This window comes from Hyperoodon ampullatus, assembly GCF_949752795.1.
Source record: "Hyperoodon ampullatus genome assembly, chromosome: 9".
In the NCBI taxonomy this organism is placed as follows: Eukaryota; Metazoa; Chordata; class Mammalia; order Artiodactyla; family Ziphiidae; genus Hyperoodon; species Hyperoodon ampullatus.
In genome coordinates, this window is record NC_136922.1 from 97,302,407 (window position 1) to 97,326,192 (window position 23,786).

At 52.8% G+C, this 23,786-nt stretch overlaps 2 protein-coding genes across 4 annotated transcripts in view; one reads left to right on the forward strand and one right to left on the reverse strand.

Moving 5' to 3' along the window:
* CLCN1 (chloride voltage-gated channel 1) overlaps positions 1-8,635 on the forward strand; it is a gene marked incomplete at its 3' end in the record, with an annotated part of 31,934 nt that extends 23,299 nt beyond the window's left edge. The window contains exons 17-23 of the mRNA XM_079711660.1: positions 2,332-2,576; positions 2,860-2,971; positions 3,350-3,429; positions 3,678-3,716; positions 7,428-7,532; positions 7,634-7,720; positions 8,264-8,635. Of these exons, the coding sequence (XP_079567786.1) occupies positions 2,332-2,576; positions 2,860-2,971; positions 3,350-3,429; positions 3,678-3,716; positions 7,428-7,532; positions 7,634-7,720; positions 8,264-8,635 (1,040 nt within the window). The remainder of the gene's footprint in view (positions 1-2,331; positions 2,577-2,859; positions 2,972-3,349; positions 3,430-3,677; positions 3,717-7,427; positions 7,533-7,633; positions 7,721-8,263) is intronic.
* Positions 8,636-12,788: 4,153 nt separating this feature from the next.
* Positions 12,789-19,815, reverse strand: FAM131B (family with sequence similarity 131 member B; the record flags this gene model as incomplete). 3 transcript variants are annotated; one of them, XM_079711050.1, is made up of 7 exons in its annotated part: positions 12,789-13,261; positions 13,480-13,623; positions 15,079-15,276; positions 15,590-15,683; positions 15,997-16,032; positions 16,336-16,445; positions 19,746-19,815. In XM_079711050.1, the coding sequence occupies 6 exons, from the start codon at positions 16,387-16,389 to the stop codon at positions 12,789-12,791; spliced, it is 999 nt and encodes a 332-aa protein (XP_079567176.1). The 3 variants fall into 3 exon arrangements, with proteins under 3 accessions (XP_079567176.1, XP_079567175.1, XP_079567174.1); XM_079711049.1 differs by lacking the exon at positions 19,746-19,815 and adding an exon at positions 19,184-19,324; XM_079711048.1 differs by lacking the exons at positions 15,997-16,032; positions 19,746-19,815 and adding an exon at positions 19,184-19,211.
* Positions 19,816-23,786: the final 3,971 nt, after the last annotated feature.

Consider the following 23,786-nt stretch of genomic DNA (forward strand, 5'->3'; position numbering starts at 1 on the left):
CACAAGCACAAGAAGACAGTTAAAAAAGCCAATGAAAGAAATACAGCTGATTCTCATTAGTCCTTGTAGTTATGTTCTATAAAGTTTCCAAGAACACTGAATTAGGGACACTACACTGAACCATTGCTCCTAGAGGAAATTCAGGGTGAGGTTCCTGCAAGCCTCTGGTCACAACACTTTCTTCAAGTAATCAAAGTATACACTTGTCTTAGGTGTGTTTCTCCTTAAAGACACCTTATTTAATATCTATTGTTAATTCATCAGCATTGAACTCACCACGACCAACAGAAGGTTAGCTCATGGCTGAACAAAGCTTTTATCTAACACACTTCTTTTCTCCATAAGACACAGCACAGCCTTCCTGCTTAGGGGCAATTTTAAACAGCAAAATTGGGCTTCCCTGGTGGCGCAGTCATTAAGAATCCGCCTGCCAATGCAGGGGACACGGGTTCGAGCCCTGGTCCGGGAAGATCCCACATGCTGCTGGGCAACTAAGCCCGTGCGCCACAACTACTGAGCCTGCGCTCTAGAGCCCATGAGCCACAACTACTGAGCCCATGTGCCACAACTACTGAGCCTGCACTCTAGAGCCCGTGCTCCACAACAAGAGAAGCCAGCACAATGAGAAGCCCGCACACCACAACGAAGACCCAATGCAGCCAAAAATAAATAAATAAAATTAATTAATTAAAAAAACAAAACTCCTTAAAAAACAACAAAATCACCAACACAAAACACAAAAAATGCAAAAAATATGGCATTCAATGGACCACGAAAAGAACATTTGTTTACAATCTGACAGCTGGAAAAAAAAAAAGGCAGAGCATCCCTTTGTTCAGACTCAGCTTGGAATGTGTGCGTGGGGTAACTCAAATTTTTTGCTGTTCTGCACATGTCTATGAATGATGGGAAAAGTACTGCAAATATTGATTTTGGGTTACAAAGATATTTAAGCCCATAGGTGAATTCACAAATAGGGAATCCGAGAATAATGAGGCTTGGCTATAAATCTTACGGCCCCTTATGTGGTTCTCATTGCTGCCTAGCTAAGTGATAGCTGTCCTTTAATGCCCAATTTGAGGAGCAGATGAAACTGTTCCATATGAAGGAGTGAACGTGTTTAATGAGCAGTGATTTCACCTCCTTCACCATCCTTTCTGCCCACCTTTGGCACTTAATCTTGCTTTGTATTATTTCTTTTTTTTTTTTTGCGGTACGTGGGCCTCTCACTGTTGTGGCCTCTCCCGTTGCGGAGCACAGGCTCCAGATGTGCAGGCTTAGCGGCCATGGCTCATGGGCCCAGCCGCTCCGCGGCATGTGGGATCCTCCCGGACCGGGGCACGAACCCGTGTTCCCTGCATCGGCAGGCGGCCTCTCAACCACTGCGCCACCAGGGAAGCCCTGTATTATTTCTTATTGTGGTTTCTATATCTATGTCTTATCTTCCTCAGTAGCTTGTGTATCCCTTGAGGGCAGAGACTAACACCTGTCTCACTCAGACTGCCTCCTTATAGGTATTTACTGGATATTAAATAAATACGTGTCTAATGATTATATTAGTGTGATAGAATCATTTAGGGATATTTGGAGCCATTTAAATTTTTAGCTCTAATTTCAGATAATCAGAGTATCCAAACTACTCAAATTAGCTTAGTTTTAATATTTTCCCAAATCCCAAATACCTTTCAGTGGCCTCTAAAGCAGTGGCTTCTCACTGGAATAGGGGTACAGCCGATGGGCTGCAGGGTTTTCATAATAATGGCTAAGACCTCATGGTAAGATTTGTCTCAGTAACACTGCTGCAATCTTATGGCCTCAAAACTTAATGAAAATGTTAATTACAGTAGCAGAATTCTGATAAATATATAAAAGAACTTCCCAGGAAAAGTAGGCATTCTGTTTATACCTACAAGGACCCAGAGTCTTTAAGTGATTAAACATCAGATATCCTTGTAGACTTCTTTCAAAGTATATTCATTCACCTCAGTATGAATGGCTTTTAATGTGTCTTCTTTTGGAGACAGTGTTGATTAGCCTGTTTTAATACCAAGTTCACCTATTTACAAACAATCTATGTAAGGGCTGCATCAAAATAAGTACAAATTAGCACCAATTAGTGTACTACCAATTGGGGCTCTAAGTGCTAAATGGGTGAAATAATAGGGATTGAGAGAGATCAATCCTGGAAGACTTTTGAAATGAGTTTTTAGGAAAAGAGGGTAAGAGCTGAAACAAGATTGGGTGCTGGGCTTCTGTCCCTGATTCCATCCTGCCGAGCAGGGCGGGGGGGTAATTGAGGGGGCCCTCAGGCTGAGCTTGGATCTCCCCCAGATTCGATGATCCTGCTGGGCTCCGTGGAGCGTTCAGAACTGCAGTCCCTTCTGCAGCATCACCTGTGTCCTGAGCGGAGGCTGCAGTTAGCCCAGGACATGGCAAGGAAGTTGTCCGAGCTACCCTTCGACGGGAAGGTGCGGCAGGCTGGGGAGGGGCACCGTGGCGTCTGGCCCCAGGGTCGACCTGAGTCCTTTGCCTTTGTGGATGAGGATGAAGATGAGGACCTCCATGGGAAGCCCGAGGTGAGTGGGCTGGGAAGGGCCAGGTGAACAGGATAGAGGGGGCAAAGGGAAAATAGGAAGAGAGAGGGAAGATGCTGATCGTTGACAAAGTCAAAGAGACAAGTGCCCCTGGGTCCAGGGACTGAAGGAGATAAGTTTACAAATGATGGTACCGTGAGAATTCAAAGTGCTCTAAGGACTTCTGAACTGAATAGAGTTAGAGAGGTTTCCCAGGACACCACCTGGTAAAGGCAGGAAAAGGTAGCTCTTCTCTAGGACTGAGAACTTTTTCTATTCTCTACAGCTGCCTCCTCTTCCTCCTCCTCACCCCTTTCCTACTGCTCCACTGCCCCCCGAAGAGCCCAACGGGCCCCTGCCCGGCCACAAACAGCAGTTGGAAGCACCGGAGCGCGAAGGTAAAGATTCTCCCATCGTGCACTTCACTCTTGAGACTGCAGGTAAAGATTCTCCCATCATGCACCTCACCCTTGCCTCATGCCTTGTGGTTATCTCTGGGCACTCCTCAACCTAAGGGCTCCTACTATGAGGAGGGGTGAGGCCTGAGGATGGCGGGAGGGGGTTTCTATTCTTCGAGTCTCCATGTTACCATCCCAAGGCATGGGGGCAAGGGCTGGATTAGGAGGATGGAAGGGGGGAGTTCCTACGGAGGTGAAGCACCTAGAAGTATGGACCTCTTGTGGCGAAGTGTCAGGACCACTTGAAGCCCCTGACCATTTCCTCCCAGGATGGATATTGCTTTCTTTGCATTTCCATTCACTCACCACTCCTCTCAGGTCAAAGACCCTCCATCTTTCAGTCGCTGCTGCGCTGCTTGCTGGGCAGAGCTTGCCCCACAAAGAAGAAAATGACCCAGGTGAGAGGAGATGTGTTGGGGGCAGGGGGGCGGGGGTGGGGAACGTGGGACAGGGAGCTTGTCTTTGAGGGGCAAGAAACCCATGATCCTTAAATCGGGAGAGAAGAGGTCCCACCAAGAAGAAGCTTCATCATATGGAAGGGATGGTGGGTTGGAAAGAGGCATCTGTGGCTTGGCCAGGGAGGGATGGCTATGGTTCCACTTGGAAGAAGAGGGAAGGAACTTGGACCTATGTCTTTCTTCTCTAGGAATCAGAGGATTTAGTGGATAACATGTCACCTGAAGAGGTAAGTAAAGGAAACAGGAACCTGGGGTGGGTTGTTTTGTCAAATGAAGATATTGCTCACTTTTTTCGACCTTCTTCATTGTGTTGTAAGAGTAACGTGTGAGTCTAGGCAGGAAAGCATTTTGAGAGGTTGGAAATGAGGTGTGACCATGGAGACAGTACTGAGCACGTTGCTCGGAGGTAGGGGAACATGGCGGTGTCCTCATGGGGACCAGTGTCATTTCAGGAGAGGGAAGTTTTGACCCTCTGTGTGTAGATGGGCCCATGGTGCTAGGATCGCCCTTGGAGCTTTTAGACATTAGGGAAGTTCTAGACCAGGCAGAGGCTATGCGGGATGGGTGAGATTTACCTGCAGGAAAATGGCACCGGGCAGCCAGCACTTACACAAACCAATGTGGAAGAACAGCATCGAAACTAAGATGGGGAATTCAGTGTCTGGTGAAGTTACTATGCTGGATTGATCAGGGTCCTGAGACAGTGGACAATGAGAAGATTCCAGGAAGCGAGACTGGGAAGAACCACAAACTGAGGGCAGATTTTGACAGTGGTGCCTCATTGGGACAAATCACTATTCCCCTATAGAATCCATGAGAGAGAAAATCAAGCACTGAGTGGGTTTGGTTGTGCGGAGTGAACAGAACGTGGCACAGTGAGTGGGAGCAGGTGGCTGAGCTGTGCCGATCAGAACTACCCTGGCGTGTGGAGAGACACCAACAACATCCATTAGCAACCATTCCACTTAGTAAAAGAGAATGCAGCTTGCTTCGAAGGCTGAAAGGTAGAGCTTTAAAAGTATGTAGCTGGGCTTCCCTGGTGGTGCAGTGGTTGAGAGTCCGCCTGCCGATGCAGGGGACACGGGTTCGTGCCCCGGTCCGGGAAGATCCCACATGCCGTGGAGCAGCTGGGCCCGTGAGCCGTGGCTGCTGAGCCTGTGCGTCCGGAGCCTGTGCTCCGCAACGGGAGAGGCCACAGCAGTGAGAGGCCCGTGTACCACAAAAAAAAAAAAAAAAAAAGTATGTAGCTGACAAAATACCATAATGTGTATTATCTTTAAATAAACATCCACTGGATGTCCAGAATATATATGTGCTAAGAATTCAAAGTACTCAGGGTTGAAGGAGGGGGTGGTGAGTGACAAGAGGGAGGCAGCCTTCACCTTCTCCCCTTGACACCCCTCGCGACACACACATTTCTGATAAATGACCTAAAAAATCAAATGGATGATCACAGAAGAAAAAAATCGAACTATTCCTTCTGCCCACAAGCAGGAATCAGATAGGTCATAACTACAATTAAGGAGTGCCTTACTAGGGTGCTCAAACCAATAATACTTTTTTTTTTTTAATACACCGAAGAAAGCCAACTAGTTGATCAGTGAGGTTATTTAATGACCACTGGAAATAAAATGCAACTAGGGATCAAAAGAAGATAGATCATACTTTTTTTTTTTGCGGTACGCAGGCCTCTCACTGTTGCGGCCTCTCCCGTTGCGGCCTCTCCCGTTGCGGAGCACAGGCTCCGGACGCGCAGGCTCAGCGGCCATGGCTCACGGGCCCAGCCGCTCCGCGGCATGTGGGATCCTCCCGGACCGGGGCACGAACCCGTGTCCCCTGCATCGGCAGGCGGACTCCCAACCACTGCGCCACCAGGGAAGCCCTAGATCATACGTTTTTAGCTGATATCTTTCTCAAGGAAGATTTTAAGCAGCTCTCAACTCCCATGGGAACCACCAAGACTTTTTGAAAGGATAAGATTCAATAGGACTCAAAGTTCAGGACACTTTAACACAGTTTTCAGGCTAGATCACGATGACACCCTGGACAATACCAAGATGATACCTCTGGGAATAGTCAAAGAATTCAGTTCTAGGTTGCCAGAAGTCCTTGCTATGACTTTTTTTTTTAATTTATTTTTGGTTGTGTTGGGTCTTCATTGCTGCACGCGGGCTTTCTCCAGTTGTGGCGAGCGGGGGCTACTCTTCGTTGTGGTGCATGGGCTTCTCATCGCGGTGGCTTCTCTTGTTGCGGAGCACAGGCTCTAGGTGCCCGGGCTTCAGTAGTTGTGGCACACAGGCTCAGTAGCTGTGGCACAGGGGTTAGTTGCTCCGCGGCATATGGGATCTTCCCAGACTAGGGATTGAACCCGTGTCCCCTGCATTGGCAGGCGGATTCTTAACTACTGAGCCACCAGGGAAGTGCTATGACTTGTTTAATTCTGATGCTCTGTTAGGGATACACACAGTTCGAGCCCTGGTTTGTCATTGATGCTGAGATTTTTCAAGTCATGGAACACATCAGACAAAGAGCAGAAAAAGGCTGGGGGTCCCAGGAACATGATCGGCAGTCAAGGTCAGAAGCCCACCTCTGTGTAATCTTGGGCAAACACTTAAGCACTCCATGCCTCTGTTTTCTCATCTGTAGAATGGGGATAATGACAGGGTTGTTGCAGAGGATTCAATGAGTGAAGCAAGTAGGATAATGCTTGGCACCGAGGAAGTGCTTGGTGCATGTGCACTGGAAATGGTTCTGTTCATGTTGTTCCCTAAGGGCAGGGAAAAAAGGAACCAGGGAGGCCAGAAATGATCGTAGAATGCTCCAGGAGGACAAGACCAGCCAAACCAGGGTTGGCAAGGGTCTGCCCCCCATCCTATAAGTAAATCCTTTCTGCAACATACCTGCTAAGTGGTCATCCATCCTGTGAGAATTTTGTGTGAACCTTTCGTCAGGGAAGGTGAGAGTTTAGAGGAGGTGTGATTGCAGTCCAGGAAGAGCAGGAACACGAGAACTAGGGGATGGCCTTCGGCGATGTCCTCGAAGCTTGAAACGTATAGATTTGGACAAACAGGAAAACAAAGTAGTACCTCATTCAGAAGGGACTGCCTGAAAAGAGATTACAGAAAATTTAAAAATCAGTTATGAGAACAGGAGCGATACTGGATTACTTAGAATCTTGGGGATTTGGGGCGTGCAAATCTAAAATCCAGAGGAAAGTTGAACTTTTGCCTTAATGCTTCGGTCATTGACAAAACAGTGTAAACCAAACCAAGCAAACACACACACACAAACGATTTGTTTGAGTCAACAAAGTGCCATGTGACCCAGTACAGCTCTTCAAATCCAACAAATCTTTGCCATGATCTGCTGTGTAAAAGGTCAGTGTGCTGGTTTCTCCATGACACACAGCAACTGATGCCACACAGCACTCTGGAGGAGTTCCACCCAGGGGGCAGAATTAAGACAAACGCCAGCCTAAGATGGCACGCGATCCACGCCGTTTCTGAAAAGGAGAGCCTGGCAGAGTACATCTGACCCGGAGTGTCAGGTGTAGGGTATGGGCACAGGGTGGGGTTCTTGGGGAAACCCAGAACAGCAGTCGCAGAAGCGGAAGCACATCTGGCTTGACTGGAGCTGTGGGTGTTACAGGAGTAGTGGAAAATAAGACTGGAAAGATGGGTTGGAAATAAGTGTTTGGGGCACCAGGAAGAAGGAGCGTGTTCTGAGCACCTGAGGGTGAAGGTTGATTTGGGGCTGGAGGAGGGAAGAGGGCGGTGCGGCTCCCTGGGGAAAAGGGAAGAGGGCTCGTGGTCTGGAGGAGCAGTGACGGTTCACTGTGTATTTCAGGCTTCTGGGCCAGGGCGAGGAGGGCTGTTTGGGGTCCAGATCCGAGGTTTAAGGGGGCTCTGATATCGGGTGACGGCCCTCCTCTCCGGCAGATTGAGGCCTGGGAGCAAGAGCAGCTGAGCCAGCCTGTCTGTTTTGACTCTTGCTGTATCGACCAGTCCCCCTTCCAGCTGGTGGAGCAGACGTCGCTGCACAAGGCAAGTGCTTGCCCGATGCCCACTGCCCACGGAGCAGGGCTGCCGGGAGGGCCGGGAGGTGCGGGGCCTCTGCGTGCTGACCTGCGGCTCTTTCCGCGCAGACTCACACGCTCTTCTCCCTGCTCGGCCTCCACCTTGCGTACGTGACCAGCATGGGGAAGCTCACGGGGGTGCTGGCCTTGGAGGAGGTAAGCGCGGTTGTCCCCTTTGAGCAGTGAGGAAGAGGGGGGCACAGGATACAGGGTGGGGGGAGGGCAGGGGTGGCCTTAACATCCGGGAGGTTCCTCCAGATTTCCCTCCTGTTTTTCATGCAGAGACTGGAGGGGGGCGGGAGCGCAGCCCTGTGCCCTTCTAAGGACGGCATGGGCTTGGGATGGGGGTTCAGGGCCCGAGTCGTGGTTTCACAGGGGTGCGCTGTGGTGGTGCATGGAAGGCGGAGGAGATGGGAAGTGTCTGAAGAAGGCCTGAGGGTTGCTAGGAAGGGGCCCAAGGAGGTCCTGGGTCAGGGGTCTTGAGAGTCACTGCTCTGTAGGTGGGGCTTTTCGTCCGTCACGCCCCTGGTTTCCTTTTTCTGTCTCCTTTGGATCCATCCTCGCGTGCATTGCTTGCCACGCCATAGCTTTCCCATGTTTTTTCCGTTTATCGTCTGCCCCTCTCTCGTGTCTCTTTCTCTCACTGCTCCTGTCTTCCCTTCCTCCCCATGTTGCACCCTCTCTGCCGTCCCCCCCCAGCTGCAGAAGGCCATCGAGGGGCACACCAAGTCTGGGGTGCAGCTCCGCCCTCCCCTTGCCAGCTTCCGGAGTACAACTTCGACTCGAAAGACTCCTGGGGGCCCAGTCCCTGCTGCCGAGGCCTGGAGCCTGCCTCAGGATGGAAGTGGGGCCGCTGGGGCAGGGGATGAGGCTCCCGCCTCCCCAGAGCCCCCTGTGCCATCCGCCTCCCCAGAGCCCCCTCCCTCCTGGGCTCCGGCCAAGGCAGAGAGTGAGCTGGAGGAACTGGAGCTGGTGGGGGCTCCGGGGCCGGAGGAGGAGCTGGCCGACATCCTGCAGGGCCCCAGTCTGCGATCCACGGATGACGAGGATGAGGATGAACTGGTCCTCTGAGCGCCTCCCGGACCGCCGCACGAAGACGGTCCAGAGATCCAGGCCAGAGGGTGGACCCGTGTGGAAGAGGGCATTTCCTGAAGCTGGAGAGATCGTACCAATATCCGGCCTCTCCTAGGAATTTTACAATGTCATCCTGATCGTGTTGGAGAAGGAGCCAGAATCTGGGCAGGAGTAGCCCTGGTCAGTCATTTGGGCATGTCCCCCCGTGCCCAGACAGGCGGTGGTTCTGACCCCTGCGAAGGGCCCTTGATAGTCCACGGGCTTCTTGAGTTTGCCCGTGTGTGGGTGGGGAATGCCCGCCTCTCCCTGGGCCCCTCACTGCCCCACAACGTCCCCGTGTTCTTGTTGGCCTTGCCCAGCCCCCGTTAGTTTCCCTGGGGGGTGGGTTAAGGGAGGCCCAGGATGACTGTGGTCCTGCCAGTGCCATGCTGGAGGAGGAGGTGGGATCCCCTCATGGCCTCATGGACGGATGGCCCCAGAACATACCCGCAAACTGTCCGCAGCCCCTCCTCTCAGAGCCCCCCACCCCGCCCTCCACTTGCCCACAGCCATTCCCTGAAATTTGCCTCCAGACGCCATCCTGGCTCCCACTATCTGTCCCCGGGCAGAGCCATTACTAGGGCGGGAAAAGGCCAATCCCATCTCCCCCTCCTTTGTCCTCCATTTAAGCAGTGAGGCATGGATAAAGGGCCTGTGGGGAAACAGCCTGGAAGAGGAAAGGTCGCAGGAAGGCTGTGTGTGAAAGGGGCGGTACCCAACAGTCCTGCGGGCAATGGATTTACTTAACTCCCTCTGGCAGAAATTCCTCCCCTCCCACATCACAGCTTCCTCCCCCTCCAGTTTCCAGGTCACTCCCTCTCCACGGAAGTCCTTGGTCTGTCCTGCCCAAGGGTCAGCTCTGCCCTTGAGGTGCTCTAGCTGGGGCTTCTCCTTCCAAGAGTGGAAGCTCAGGGCAGCTGGGCCACTGGTTCACTCAGAGACTATACCTTCTTAGGGACTGGTTCTTTGTGTTTCTCTTCTAGGGGTTCAGCGTCAAGATGGCAGACCTTTTTGATGCTTCCCACACTTGGGAAGTCAGATCCTTACCCTCCCCAAACCAGCGACAGGGAGCCTGCCATCACCCTGCCTTTTCTATAAGTGGTCCCAGGTGCTCTGAGCAGCCAGAGACCCTTGCTCCCACCCCCAGGGCTTTTGTCCATCCCTTCTTTTATGCCTCGTTTAGTTCTGCAGTTGTGCCCCCTCCCCAGCATTCTCCTCCTTCCCCACCCTGTGCCCGGCCTCCATCATCCCCCAAATAAGACACTCACAGCCGAAGGTGCCACCACATTCTGTTTAGTGCCATTGAACACAGCCTGGAGCCCTCTCCGACAATACATCCCTTCCGCCTCCCCAGGCCAAGAGAGAGAGGCTGTAGCCTGGGGACGGGGACTGGCAGTGGGCCTTCGAGCCCATGCCCATGTGTATATAACCTATAATATTTATATATATATTTATATATAAGTCTCTCTGTAATATATGTCATAGAATCTCTCTTGGGCCTGGGTGGAAATGTCACATTAAGAAAACATGCTAAGACTGGCCGTAAAAATGGATATTCCCTAGACCTGGAAGACGGAGTATGGGATGTACAGGTGGGGGTGAGAAGAGGTAATAAACTCATTCACCAAGATTCCCTCCTTGACACAAGGATGAGAAGGAAGGTGTGGGTGAGGGTGGGGCGGGGGCGGGGGTGGCGGGAGGGGAGGGATGGAAGATTTGGATTTTCCTTTAATAAAGTGAACTCAACGTGAAAGGGGACCCCCACACACACGCACCAGTAGAAAATCAATGAGCAAGAGCAGTTTCATTCACCACGATATGAAAACAGCCCCGTTCTGGGACTGCCGTAAAACGTGCGGCACAGCCTTTAACCCCAAGGGAAAAGCAACCCTCCCCCATCCCCCAACAGCCTCTTCCTGCACATGCTCCTCCCCTCCCCCTAAGATAGGCTATAAGCAAACCCCATGCACCCTGGCCCCCCCAGCACCAGAGAGGCAGTTCCTCCCTCCAGAAGAGTCCTGAGAGGGTCTCAGGCCAGCTCCTCAGGTTTTCTCCCTCTTCAGAGTGGAGACGCGCCCCCCGCCGCCTGACCTCTGGTCAGCAGTGATGCCAGCATCCAGGGATGCTGTGCCCCGCTCACGCACACGTCCGAACTCTGCCAGAACCCTTCAGAGTTTTAGTCGTCTTTGGGCAGGGACCAGCAGGGACCGTTTGGCTTCCTCAGGGAAGGAGGGAGGGAAGAACGCTGCGTTAGAGGACCTCTCCTAACTCCGCAGAGCCCTGAGCGAAAAAGGAACTGTGATGCATGAACCCGCTCCCTGGACTGGATGTCCGCTGCGGTCCGGGGGCGGAATATGGGACGCGAAGGGGGTGAGATTAAGAGAAAAGGATGATGCCTTAGAGAGGGCAGGTTGCACAAGGTAAGGAAACGGGGACCCCGTGAGAGGAGGGAGCTGTGACATGCAAAACCCCAAGGACCTGCAGCAGCAGCGAGGGCCTGAGGCCACGTGAGCACGCACAACCCTTTAACACTCTTAGACGAGGTGACTTCAGCTACCTGTGCTCGCCATGTCTACTCCTGTTTCCTCCAAGAACCAACTTCAGGTAGCTATCCTCCCCCTCCCCAGAAGATGTGGGACCTGGCCTCGGGTGCGTTCCAGGGGCACGAGTGTAGGACACTGTGGGCTTGATGGAGGCAGGGTCACAGATGGACAGGAGCACCCCAACTCTCAACCTCCTCATTCTGGGGCACCGCTGCAGCAGGGGAGGTGCCGTCTCTTCACTCTACCCTTCGACCCTGTCCTCTGCCCTCAGGATGTCTTACAGAAGTGCTGGGGCTCCAGGTGCTGCGCGGAAGTCCCCACCAGAATGGAAAGTGGGTGTGGAGGGCAAGCAGTTTCAGGGGCTTATGCCTCATTGTGAAACATCCTGGAAGGAAGAATACCCAGATCCTCCTCCCTTCCTCCTCAGGACGCCTGGTTGGGTGGGGGACACCTGTGAGGCCCTCCTGGGAGTCCTGGGAGGAGGTGAAGAGGGGCAAAGGGAGCCCAGAGCCCACGCTGCTCCTCGGCAAACACCCTGCCCCGGCTGGGGCCCTGACAGCACCGGACCTCTCCCTCCACCCTACTCAACCCTGAGTCCCCGAGAAGTTATAAAAATGTAGAAAAGGCAGAGAGAAAAGTGTAAACAGCTCCAGAGAATTAGGGGTGGATGGAGGGAGACACAGCCTCATGCTTCCCCGTCTAGCCAAGACACGTGCATCCTGTGTCACCTCCCCACCCTCAGGGCCCCGGGGCTCCCAGAGCAGGAGATGGAAGAAGGCAGAAAAGGGAAGCAAGAGCTGGAGTAGCCAGCCCTGGCGGGGTCCTTTCCCAGATCCTTAGGGTCCTCTTTCAGCCACAGGATAGTCAAGATCCCAGAACAAGTGGCCATGTTTGTCCTCGGTCTCACCAGTGATCGCCTGGTCTCTGGACAGGCCTTGTGCCCCTGTGCATCCCAGCGGCCACGTCCACCTCCTCCGTGACTCCTGACCTCAGAAGCCAAGTTACCTCTGAGGGCAGAGCCCCCTCACTCTGAGGAGACGGGGTCTGTACGTTGCTTCCCCTGTGCCCATCGAACCATGTCCAACAGCCCCTGAGGTCTGTTCCTCACAGGACGGATGAGCTTGGGCCGCAGCCAGAGAAAACAGAGCTGGGAAAAGCAAGAGTGACGTGGAGAAAGGAGGCCTTCAGGCAGCTGCAGTCAAGGCTCCTGGAAGACGAGAGATCAGGGAGCAAAGAACTGAGATCCAGGGGCCGGCCACGGGCCGCTCTGCGCTCCTGTGCTCAGGATACACACTGGAGCTCCACCACCACAGACCCAGAAGCCCGCAGCCAAGCGAAGTTCATGGCCATCTGGCTGCCTGGGCCTCAGTTCCTGGACCTGTGGTCTCTACAGTGTAAGCCTGGATAAAATCCCACCCTGGCCCTCCCTCCGTTTTGCTGGCAAGGACTCCTGGGCTCGTGACAGTCTTCTGCCCAGGTTTCAGCCGTACTGCTGGGGGAAGGGAGGGTGTGGTTGCAGCCATGCCCCTCAGGTGGGAGTGGAAGGTGGGGCATTCGGGGGGAGGAAGCTAGTTGTTGGCCTCTCCCTCCTCCTCATCAAAGGACTGCACGCCTGAGGATGTGACGTCAGACACCTTCCGGCTGAGAGCGGTGGGCATCTCGGGGTCTTCTCGTGGGGAAAGCGACTCCAGGTCCCGGCATCCCGCATCCTCTTCCTCCTCGGGCGCCAATGGCCTCTTCTCCTCCTCGGCAGGGCCCGTTGCCAGGTCCACCCCGCCCACCCCTGGAGCCCAGTCAGTGTCTCCCCCCAGCAAAGGTGGAGGCTCCTGAGCAGAGTATCCCAAAGCAGGTTGGGAAGGTCCCATTTCGTGCAAGCTAGGCTGTGAGTCATCAAATGCAGGGCCGAGATAGGATCCTGTGGCCGGAGAGGCAATGAGGGACTGGTCGCTTGCTTCCCAGGCATCCGATGACCCCAGACAGTACATGCCCTGGGACACATAGGAGTGAGGCCATCCATCCATTGGGGCTTGAGCAAGGGCATCTGTAAAGAGAATCATGGCGGTTGGTGGGGTCACAGAATATCAAAGGCAGTAACAACAGCACAGAGAATTGAGGGTGATATGTGGGGCGGGGGGTGAGAGGAGGAGTAGGAAAGCCTATATGAACAGAAAGTCTTAGAACAGAGATGCGTGGAGGTAGCCTAGATAGTTGAGGAGGCCTCTTAGGCCTCTGGGGTCGGATTCTGGAACCATCCCTCACCCTGACTCTCCATCAATTCCTGGTAGTTGTCACTGTAATTGCAGCCCAATGGCTCCTGGGCGGAGTTGACACTCATGTCCTCACCATCCATGGAGGACCAGGCCATGAGAGTGGCCTCGGAGATAGCAAACTGTTCCATGACACCTGGGAGAAGAAACGTAGTTAGCACGAGCTACCTCGGGGAAGCCTTAGACACATGCATGGGGCGGGGGGCATCAGTGCAGCGCTGTTCAATAGAGATATAACGCAAGCTACTTATGCAATTTTAAATTTTCTAGTAGCCATATTAAAAAAATTTAAAAGAAATAGGTGAAATTAATTTTAATAATACATCTTATTTAACCTAATCTATATAAAACATTATCATTTCAATGTATAATCCATATAAAACTATTGAGATATTTTACATTCTTTTATTCATACGAAATCTTTGAAATCCAGTCGATATTTTACACTTACAGCACATCTCCATTCGGACTAGCCACATTTCAAGTTCTCAATAGCCACATGTGGCCAGTGGCTACTGTATTGGACAGCACAGCCTTGGTATATGCCCCGAAACAAGGCAAAATCGTGGGGGACTTCCCAGAAGGTCAGATTTAGGATTCCTAGGGGAAAGAGTTGGGGGGGTCTTCTGGTGAGATATCCTAAGGGATTGAAACTGGGGATTTCCAGAAGTTTATCTTTGGAATTTTTTTAGGAATGGTAGCTAGTGTTAGGTAGTCAAGGCCAGAGGAGTCTAAATGGGAGGGATTGTAGGTCCACAGTGGTATCAAGTTCAAGGTCTGGGGAGGACAAGGGATGAAGGATAGAATAACGAAGATGGGTAGACTCGGGGTTCCCATGTTGGTCAAAGCCATGAGTAAGCTGAAGCTTACATTGCTAGCTGCCCTACACTACCCACTACGTTTGTCTCCCCTCCCCACTGATATTTCTTCCACCACCCACACCACCAACCAAAGAACCCTCTTGTCTATTCCAGATCTATCATTTTTCCTAGGTATCTTATTGAGATCTGCCACTAGGGCTCGGGCAGGGTTGTAGGTACACCGTATGCCTGCCTCATGCCTATACTGAATTTTAAAAGCTCTTCTGTACACACCCTCTCCTCACCCAGGTCCCTTGATCTTCTGGTGGTTGTCACAAGTAATGTGCCCTGTAACTGAATTCATGACTGCAGTGTGCTGATGGGCAAAGGCTAGAAGGGAGCCCCAAGGCTTTTCTTTCATTTTCATCATAAAACATGAGTGGAAGCACAGACTTTTGAAGCCTAAGATCCCTGCCTTTTTTTTTTTTTCTTTTTTCTCCTCCTGTACTGAGGGAATCCAGGGTTTGGATAGTCCCACCAGGTAGAAGAGAAGGCATCAGGTGGACCCACAATCCCATGTTAACTCCCCTCAACTTCTGAGACGATAATAAAAATAAGTTTGAGGGTACTTAGAATAAACAAGTCAGAGTCCTTGAAATTAGAGCTAGTTGGGAAATCAAGTCTGATGGTATCACATGAACAGAGCCAATCCTGCCATAGGGGATCAGGCTGAAGGGTCGGCCTCTGGCCATCCTGAAAAGGTGTCTCTTGAGGGGCTGGGGAACAAGTACCTGCTAGGAAACGTGCCTCCTTCTCGCCATCGCTGAGGTCGGAGTAGGCATCTGTATCCCTGCGCACGGCCTCGTGGCTGTGTTGCGGCTGAACGGCTGGTGCCTTCCCCCAGCCCTGCCACTCAATCATGTGAGCCACCCGGCCCTGCCCCATGGCTGTGGGCTTTGTCACATGGTCCTTCATGCTTCGCGAAATCCCTGAGGGGCCAGACATTCCCCAGGTGCTCCAGAACATCACACAATACCCGCACCAGGTCTGCCCCGCCCCTGCCCCCCGCCATGACCCCCACCCTAGTCCCATGGCTCTCCATCCCACGAAGGGGGCAGGTACGCCCTAAGACTCTGTCTATGAGGGGCAGCCTGGAGGATGGGAGAGGCTTGACAGAAAGGGCAAAGAGGTCCGGGGTCTGGGGATGAGGGTTCGTCTTCAGGCCTGAAGGGGCCGGGAGACTGAGACCAGGAGGCCCCAGGGAGTCTCCTGTCTGCACGCATCCCCAGGTCAGAGTCTCACCTGAGAACGATGACTTGGCCAGGGCCCCAATGCCGTAGGCGTTAGAGTTCCGCTTAAGCTTCGGAAGAATGGACGTGGTGTCCTCCATGGAGAGCTGGGATCGGGAATGCGGGAGGAGGGGCACAGGAACAAGAGGGTATGAGGTGCTTTATAAGTGGAGGACAGTCCTCGGTTTCCAGGAGGAAGGACGTGAGCTAGGACGGGCGATCAGGCTGCCATTATACCCGGGAGTCCTTGGGAGGGCTACCCCCCAACCACCCTTGAGAGTCCGGGGGTGGCTAAAGCATGTGAGGGCTCCCAGTGCCCCGCTGGAGGGAGGGGGCGCTGTGTGCTATGGCAGCAGGTGGGAGAGGACAAGGAAGAGGAGGTAGGGTGGGCTGGAGCGGCCTGGGGGGAGCTGCACTCACATTGATGCCATCCCAGGAGAAGTCAGTCCGGGTTTGCTGTGAGGAAAGAGGAGAGGGAGTGGGTACCCGGGGCACTTCCTCACAGGGACTTCCAGAAGAGTGTGAGGTAGGGAGGGCTTTCCTGAGATTAACACAGGGAACTGGGATCTCCGTGGGGAGCATCTGGCTTGTGTTTGAGGAAAGGAAGAGAAACGCTCTGTGAGGGCGTCAGTCTGAAGGCGTGTTTGGGAGGCTGTCCTGGAATTTAGGAAGGTGGCTGAAGGACTAGGCTGATGCATGGTGGTTCTGGGGGTGTTTTCGAGGTCCTCTGGGAGGGCAGCTGGGCACGGAGGGCCTCACCTCGGTGGAGGGCCGGTGGAGGCTGCTCCCGTGCAGCGAGCTGGTGCTGTCCATGTTGATTTGGTCCACATCCTTCAGGCCCTTCCAGTCCACGGCAATCACTTCATTTCCTGAGGTGGACAGATGGTTAGCTGCTTCCCCTTCACCTCCCTATGCCCACCCCGAAGGCCCCGCCTCGTTCTTTTCCTTCAGAACGCTGAGGCCACAGACGGGGGCCACGCCCTCCAGACCCCTCCCCGCCCCCCCCTTCTGGTTGCCTATTTTCTTTTACATCCCCACTCGCCCCAAATTTTTGTTAGGAGAGACACTAATGCTGAGCTCAATCAAGAATAGCACACTCGGGGGGCTGCCCTGGTGGCGCAGTGGTTGAGAGTCTGCCTGCCGATGCAGGGGCCACGGGTTCGTGCCCCGGTCCGGGAAGATCCCACGTGCCGCGGAGCGGCTGGGCCCGTGAGCCATGGCCGCTGAGCCTGCGCGTCCGGAGCCTGTGCTCCGCAGCGGGAGAGGCCACAACAGTGAGAGGCCCGCGTACCGCAAAAAAAAAAAAAAAAGAATAGCACACTCGGAAAAAGTGTTCTATGGCCTCATTTGTTGTTGCTTAAATGGAAGGGTCAGTGGCTGGGTTTTAGAAGGAAAACAGGTCTCCGTTCTATCCTGAGGAATCTCTGAGGGTTTCTGTATGGGAGTGCATGGGAGCTGTGCTTTTCCTCTATTTATGTTCCTACAAATAAGGGCAGAACTTGTCCAGGGGCAAGCTTCCCTAAGTTTTGGCTTTATTATTTATGAGGTGCAAGGATTGCATCTTCCCCAGCGGCCCCTCCAGAGGAGCTGGTGGATTTGTCTGACAGGAAGGAGATATGGTGGGGATCGAGGCAAGAGCTGGGTGTGTACACCTCGAAGCAATGAGAGCAGAGAAAGCAACGGGTGAGACGGAATCACTTCACCTGACTCTTGGGAGACGAGTGATGGATTAGAGAGGAGAGAAAGGGGCCAGCAGGAGGAGAGCAGGGGGGCTTTTTCCAATAGGAACTAAAAGAATAGGAATTCGAGTCAGAGAGAAGACAAAAGACGATGGGAGAGGGTGGGCAGGGTTTGAGGGCTGACAGGCAAGCTGGAGGACCTAGGAAGATGGTAATTCTGCAGCCGAGGCCACAGCTCCTCGGAAAGGGAGGCTGCTGCCGTGGGTGGGGGGCGCATATGCCAACTGGAAGCCTTGGGGAAGAATCACTCGGGTGGTAGACCCAAGTGAACCACCTGACCTTATAGATCTTTTCTACACATAAAGTTTTTTGCTTCTGAATGTAGGATTGGGCGTCCACTCTTGAGGAGGGGTGAACTGAATGGGGTCTGGGCAGCAGGAGGCGTTCGGCATGCAACAACATAGCTGCTGCAAGAGGCAGGGATTGGGCTTGACAGGCCTGCGAGGGGTAAGGCCCCTCCAAAGTGGGCACACTCTCCCTTGGGGCTACAGGGGAATGGTGAGACGGGTCAGACCAGAGGCCGTGGCTGGGAGGGAAGAGGAGAGATGGACATCTGGGCGGACAGAGCAGGAATGGGGCAGGCAGAGGACGACCTCTGAGGGGAAGGGAGATGGAGAGGGCAGAGTGGGAGAGAGGGCTGAGGGGAGGTGGCCTTTGTACAAGAGGGAGAGCTGAGTCAGAGCCGTGGGGGGCGGGGAGGGGGAGGGAAAGAACCCGGAGAAGAGGTGAAAGCAGAGGATCAAGTGGGGGTGTCCGTGGAGATAAATCGGGTCTCAGAGAAACCAGGCTTCCGGACAGTGAGTGTGTTTGTAATAACAATAATACGAATTATTCTCTCAGCCTGAGGTCACTGGGGCATGTAGGCGGGAGAAATTGGGAGTCGGAATGGGAAAAATTGGGGGTTTTGGGAGAGGGTTGAATCAGTCTGCTGAGCTGTGAGAGAGGAGTGGGTGCACGGGGTGCAGGAGAAGGCACTGGGTAGCAAGGCAAATGCTGAGGGGAGAAGAATTCCGAGGCGCCTCTCTTCCTTCCCCCGGTCAAAGGTAAATAAAGAGCTGGCCCCGCCCCGCCAGCCCCCGCCGACAGGTGCAGCCAGGTCCCCGGGTTCCCTCGCTCGGCCGGCCCCACCCTCCTGGGAGCGGGCTCCCGAACCCTCTCCGGCCCTCGAACCCCCGGCCTCCCCCCGGCGTCCCCGGCTCTTCCCCTGCACCCCAACCCAGCCCGGCCCCGTTGCCTCCGGTCGTGGACCCCATTCCCCTCCCCGAGGCACCAGGCTCACCCCGCCCCCGCCCCGGAGGGAAAATGCACGTGAACAAAGCAAATCGGGGGAGGCAGAAACGACCGAAAAAGGCTACGGAGAGGGAAAGAGATGGGGGCAAAACACCCAAGCCAGATGGAGGCGGAGCGGGGGCGGGGGGCGTGCGAAAGGGACTCGGGGCTGAGACTGAGACTGGGGGTCCTTAGGACGGGGGCTGCTCCAGAAATGGACGGAGGGCGAGGAGGCGCTGGGGAAGGCAGAGTCGAGGCCGATGGCCTGGAGATGGAGGGTGGGGGGACGGGAGAGTCGGGGAGAGCGACGGAGGAGAGAGGAGGTTGGCGGGGAGATGATGGAGAAGGACCGCGCCTGGGCAAGGGCAATGCAAGGAAGCCGGAGGGAGACGGAGAGGCGCGAGGGGAGAGCGGGGAGGAGAGAGGAAGGCAGGGACCGCGAGGGCACAGAGGGAAAGTGAGGGAGCGCGGCGGGGCCGGGCGGTGCGGAGAGAGGGACCCAGAGGGGCGCGGGGATTGGTGGGGGAGGGGCCGGAGGACCGGACCCCGCCGAGCCCTGCCTCCGCCCGCGCCCGCGCCCGCGCCGCCGGGGTACCCACCCACGGTCCGGGAGCCGATGCAGCCCATGGCTCCGGGCCTCCAGGCCGGGCCCTCACCGACGCGGGGCGGGCGCCGGGGGGAGCACCGGGAGCCGCGCCGCCGCCCCAGCCGCTCTGCAGCGCCGCGGCTGTCTCCGCTCGGCTCCGCTCCCCCCTCCCCTCTCCATCCCTCCCCACGGCAGCCTCCGTCGCCGCCGCCGCCGCCGCCGCCGCCGCCGCCGCCGCCGCCGCCTGGCTCCCCCGCCCCGGCTCGGCTCGCGGCGGCGGGGAGGGGGCGGCCTGGGGATTGGCTGCGCCGGCGCCTCCCCGCCCTGCCCCCGACCCCGCCGCCGCGCTCTCTCGGGGAGCCGGGCTGTCTGGGGTCCTTGCCGCCGCTTGCCTCTCTCGCCCTTCCCCAGAGCCACTCGGGGGCTGCTCGCCGGGTCCCCGCTGGGCTCGCGCCCGGGGGCTGCTGGAGACCCGGAGGATGCCCGCCTTGGGTCTCAGGAGCCGGTAAAGAACCCCGGGCCCACCCTTCGGATCTGGGGGATTGATTTTGAGGCTCGGGGTTGGGGATGTCTAGAGAGAAAGTGGGGCGGGAGTGAGAATAAAGCCTGGATGAAGGGCCTTGGCCGCTAAATTCCGCAAACACTTGTTTTCTTCCTGGGGCTGCATCTGGGACACAAACGGGAGCGTGATTGGATGCAGCTCCGGTTGCTCTGCGTTTCCTGTGCGCTGTTTTATCCACCCAAACAGATCGCGAAGTCTTCGCAAGTGGATCGTGTTTTAGACTTGCCGGTGCTCGGCGCTCGCGGGAAAATCGGGCGTGGGTGTGGCGATGGTGCAGATAATCTTACTCCAGTTCCAATCGGGGAGGGGGATAGAAGATAATTCAATCCCATCTCGAGGGAAATAAAAATGTCAGGACCCGAGGCTGGCTAGAAGACAGTTTTATATCCAATGTAACTTTTCTGAGCCTCGGCCTTCTCTGATAAATGAGCGCAAGGATGTCAGAAGCGGTCAGGAGCGGGGTGGATTGCCCTCTGGCTAGTGGGGTCAGATGGGGTAGGTACCAAGGGCCTCTTGGGTAAGAGACAGAGAGACATCTAAGTGGCAAGGGTTAGGTGGGCACTACAGTTACAGCAGGCAAGAAGTGGAATCCAGAAAAGTCGCATGAGAAAAGAAGGAGACCCTTTTATCTAAGCAGTACCCCAAAGTGCAAGAGAGCCGATCTGGTGAGCACCAATGTCAGAAGCAAATGCTAATCTAGGATCTGTTTGCTGCCCACCTGATTTTATGTCCCTCCTGAGGTTGGACAGGGAATAGGGCAGTGGGCCAGGGGGCCCTGGTGTGGACCTGGAACAGGGAGAGAGACCAAGTCTTAACGGATGCAATTTTTTGATCTTTAGATTATGAATAGGAAGCTAAACTTTAGGGTGACAACCACTGCCTTCTGTGGAATCCCAGATGAGAGATGTAGGGGAAGATACTAATAATTTAATTGCAGATCTAGGAGATAGGATGATGGAAAGGGAACTAATCTTTGGTCTCTGTGCATGAAGAAACAAACCAAATCTACATCTATAGAACCATGAGAGAGAAGAGAGAAAGGTCAGTGGTGGGTGGGCTTAGATTTTAATTGTCCAGTGCACTTTGTGGCAGGATCTCCTATCTTATTTTGACAGTGGAGGGAATTAGAAAGTATTTTCCACCCCCCATGTCAGCTTTTGTTGGTTATACAAAAGAGGTACTAAGTGGTTTCTGCCCTCCTGAAATAGAGTGTCTAGCTGCAAAAGAAAGAAAATGGAAAGATGGTTAAAAAAAAAAAAAAAGATAAAAGGAAGAAACAGCCTCCATTACTATAGTAACGCTCCCAAACCCCTATTGTTTGAGCAGAGAAGGCACTGACTCTCCAGGTCAGGAGTAATGGACCAGGTGGCCAGCTCTGCTCATGCCTTCTCACCTGAAACTGCTCTTCCCTTGGGGTGCTTTCTGCTTCCAGTATTCTCAGTATTATATATTCTCAGTATTATATATTCTCAGTATTATATATTCTCAGTATTACTCTGGTCCAAACATGGATACAAACCCTTCCTTGGGTCCCCTTAGCACAGCTGTATAAGGCTGGATTTATCCAAATGGTTTAAATCAAGACAACACAAGGGATCCCAGGTCTAGAAGACTCAGTCCCATCCCAAATTCTGTCTTAAAGGTATTTCCAGCATCAGAGAAAAGGAGACTAGCATAGGCACAACACTGGCATGCTTCCTTCCTGCTTCTTGCATGAATCCTCTTACTTCTCACCATTTACAGACATTCTTCCAGTCTCTTTGCTTTGAGCCAAGGTCAAAGATTCTAGTTCTGTTATGAACAGGAACAACCTTTCTGGAGGACAATTTGACAGTACAGATCAAAAAATCTTTAAAATATGCATTACTATTGTTACTAAATTGTGACACAGCAATTCCATTTATAGAAATAATCTAAGAAAATAAAAATAGAATGTGGACAAAGATTAAATCTACAGCATCCATCAGAGCACAATTTCATAATAATTATAAAGATTGTACACAGCCCACATGTTCAAACCTGGGGCTTAATTAAATGAATTATGCTATATGCCTATAATAGAATATTATGCAGCCATTAATACTATCTTATAACTGTATTTGTTGAAAATTATTCATGATACATTGTGATATTATAAAAAAGCAGGCTATAAGAATTACAGTATATCAATTTTTGTTTAAAAATCACACATACACACACACACACACACACACACACACAGATTCTTCTCCTGCCTTTTGTCAGGCTTTCCATCCCAAATAATTTATGGGATTCCTTGAAGAAAGCCTATGTTTTACAAACGTCCAATTCCACTCATCAGTTACAGATTGACTCTCAATGAAATTAAAATATTAATCAGTCCATTTCCAAAGTCTAAAAATACAGGACTTTGGCAGAATGCCCAAGCACGACACTGGCGCTTCCTTATTGGTTCCCTTTGGAACACAACACCAAGGTGAAATTATGCTTCCATCCTCTCTGTGGTTGCTGCTTTGTGCTCCTAATCTCCTGTGGATAGGTCTTGGACAGAAGGACAAACCAAGTTGAGAGCCAGTGCTGCCTAAAATGGGGACTCTTGTCCCAGGATTCATGGACAGAATCCAGAATCCATAACCTTGGATGGGAAAAAAATTATGTTCACTAACTTGTAACTGAAATTCCCCATGCACTTAAATTAGGCATGTAGGCAGCAAACCATAGTTGTATTAGAGGTATTGTACTGTGTCTTTATCAGCCATGAAAATTGCAGATGTTTCTATTATACAACAGTTGTTGCAGATTTTTTTACAATATTCTTTATGTTCGTCACTACTTTGAAATTATAGTAGTATTGAACCTACCTCTACGTTTACTTATTTAATGCTTTTATAAAGAAGCAGATATACTACTAGACCACAATTTTATAACTGTATTTTTATATAATTGGTACCCTTTGTAATCTGCATTTTGTTTTATGCATTTAATATTATTCTGAGAGGGAAACCATGGATTTTCCAGATTGCCAAGGGATCTAGGGTACAAAAAAGTTTAAGAACCCCTGGCCTCTAAATACATATTTGGTGGTGATAGTGGTGGTGGAAGTCTCTAATTCTGCAAGAGATAAATAGTCCGGTTAATATACCAACTTAAAGGACCAAGCAAGATACCATCATCCCATTTTGAAGACTGGGTCCCCAAGAACAAAGATATGTCCCTTTTTATTTTTTACTTTTTATTTAAAAAAAATTTTTTTTTGCGGTACGCGGGCCTCTCACTGTTGTGGCCTCTCCCGTTGCGGAGCACAGGCTCCGGACGCGCAGGCTCAGTGGCCATGGCTCATAGGCCCAGCCGCTCTGCGGTATGTGGGATCTTCCCGGACCGGGGCACGAACCCGTGTCCCCTGCATCGGCAGGCGGACTCTCAACCACTGTGCCACCAGGGAAGCCCTGATATGTCCCTTTTTATCTGCAGGAGTGAAAGAGACACACCAAAGGCAGGCCTGCCCCCCAAAACTGGAGAGGCAGCTCTAAAACATGACACCAAAGACCTGTACTATCACAGAAACATCTGTGTATCATATCTGAGTCTGTATCTCGAGGCAACAATTAGGGGATTCAGGCTGCTTACAAATTTAGTCAGCTTGCGGGCAGCCCTTAGTGGCTCACGGGAGGCCCTATTTGCTTAAGGCACCAGAAGTGGGTGTGCTGATACTAGAGAAGCTCGGTAAAAGGGCTGGGGTAGATGGTTTGGCATTGGCTTGCCTGGAATAGCATGGGGTTTGGGTGGAAGTCAGAAGAGTCTGAGAAAGGTGATGGAAGTCTGTATTCTTTTCAAAGGGATTAATCTCCTCAATACCCAGTGAACAGGAAGACGAAAAATAGGGCTTGGGGGTTGGGTTGCTGACACATCAAGGCAGACTCAGACTTAAGTCATGGATGGGTCCACAGTGGGAATGTTGGTAGTGTGTAAGTTGTATTTCCACAGAGTAGGAAGTGGCCACAGAATCTGTGCTGGTGGTCTGTGGAGCTCTCTTTCCCACGCGCACCGTCCTCTGGATTCCCAATGTAATTAGTAG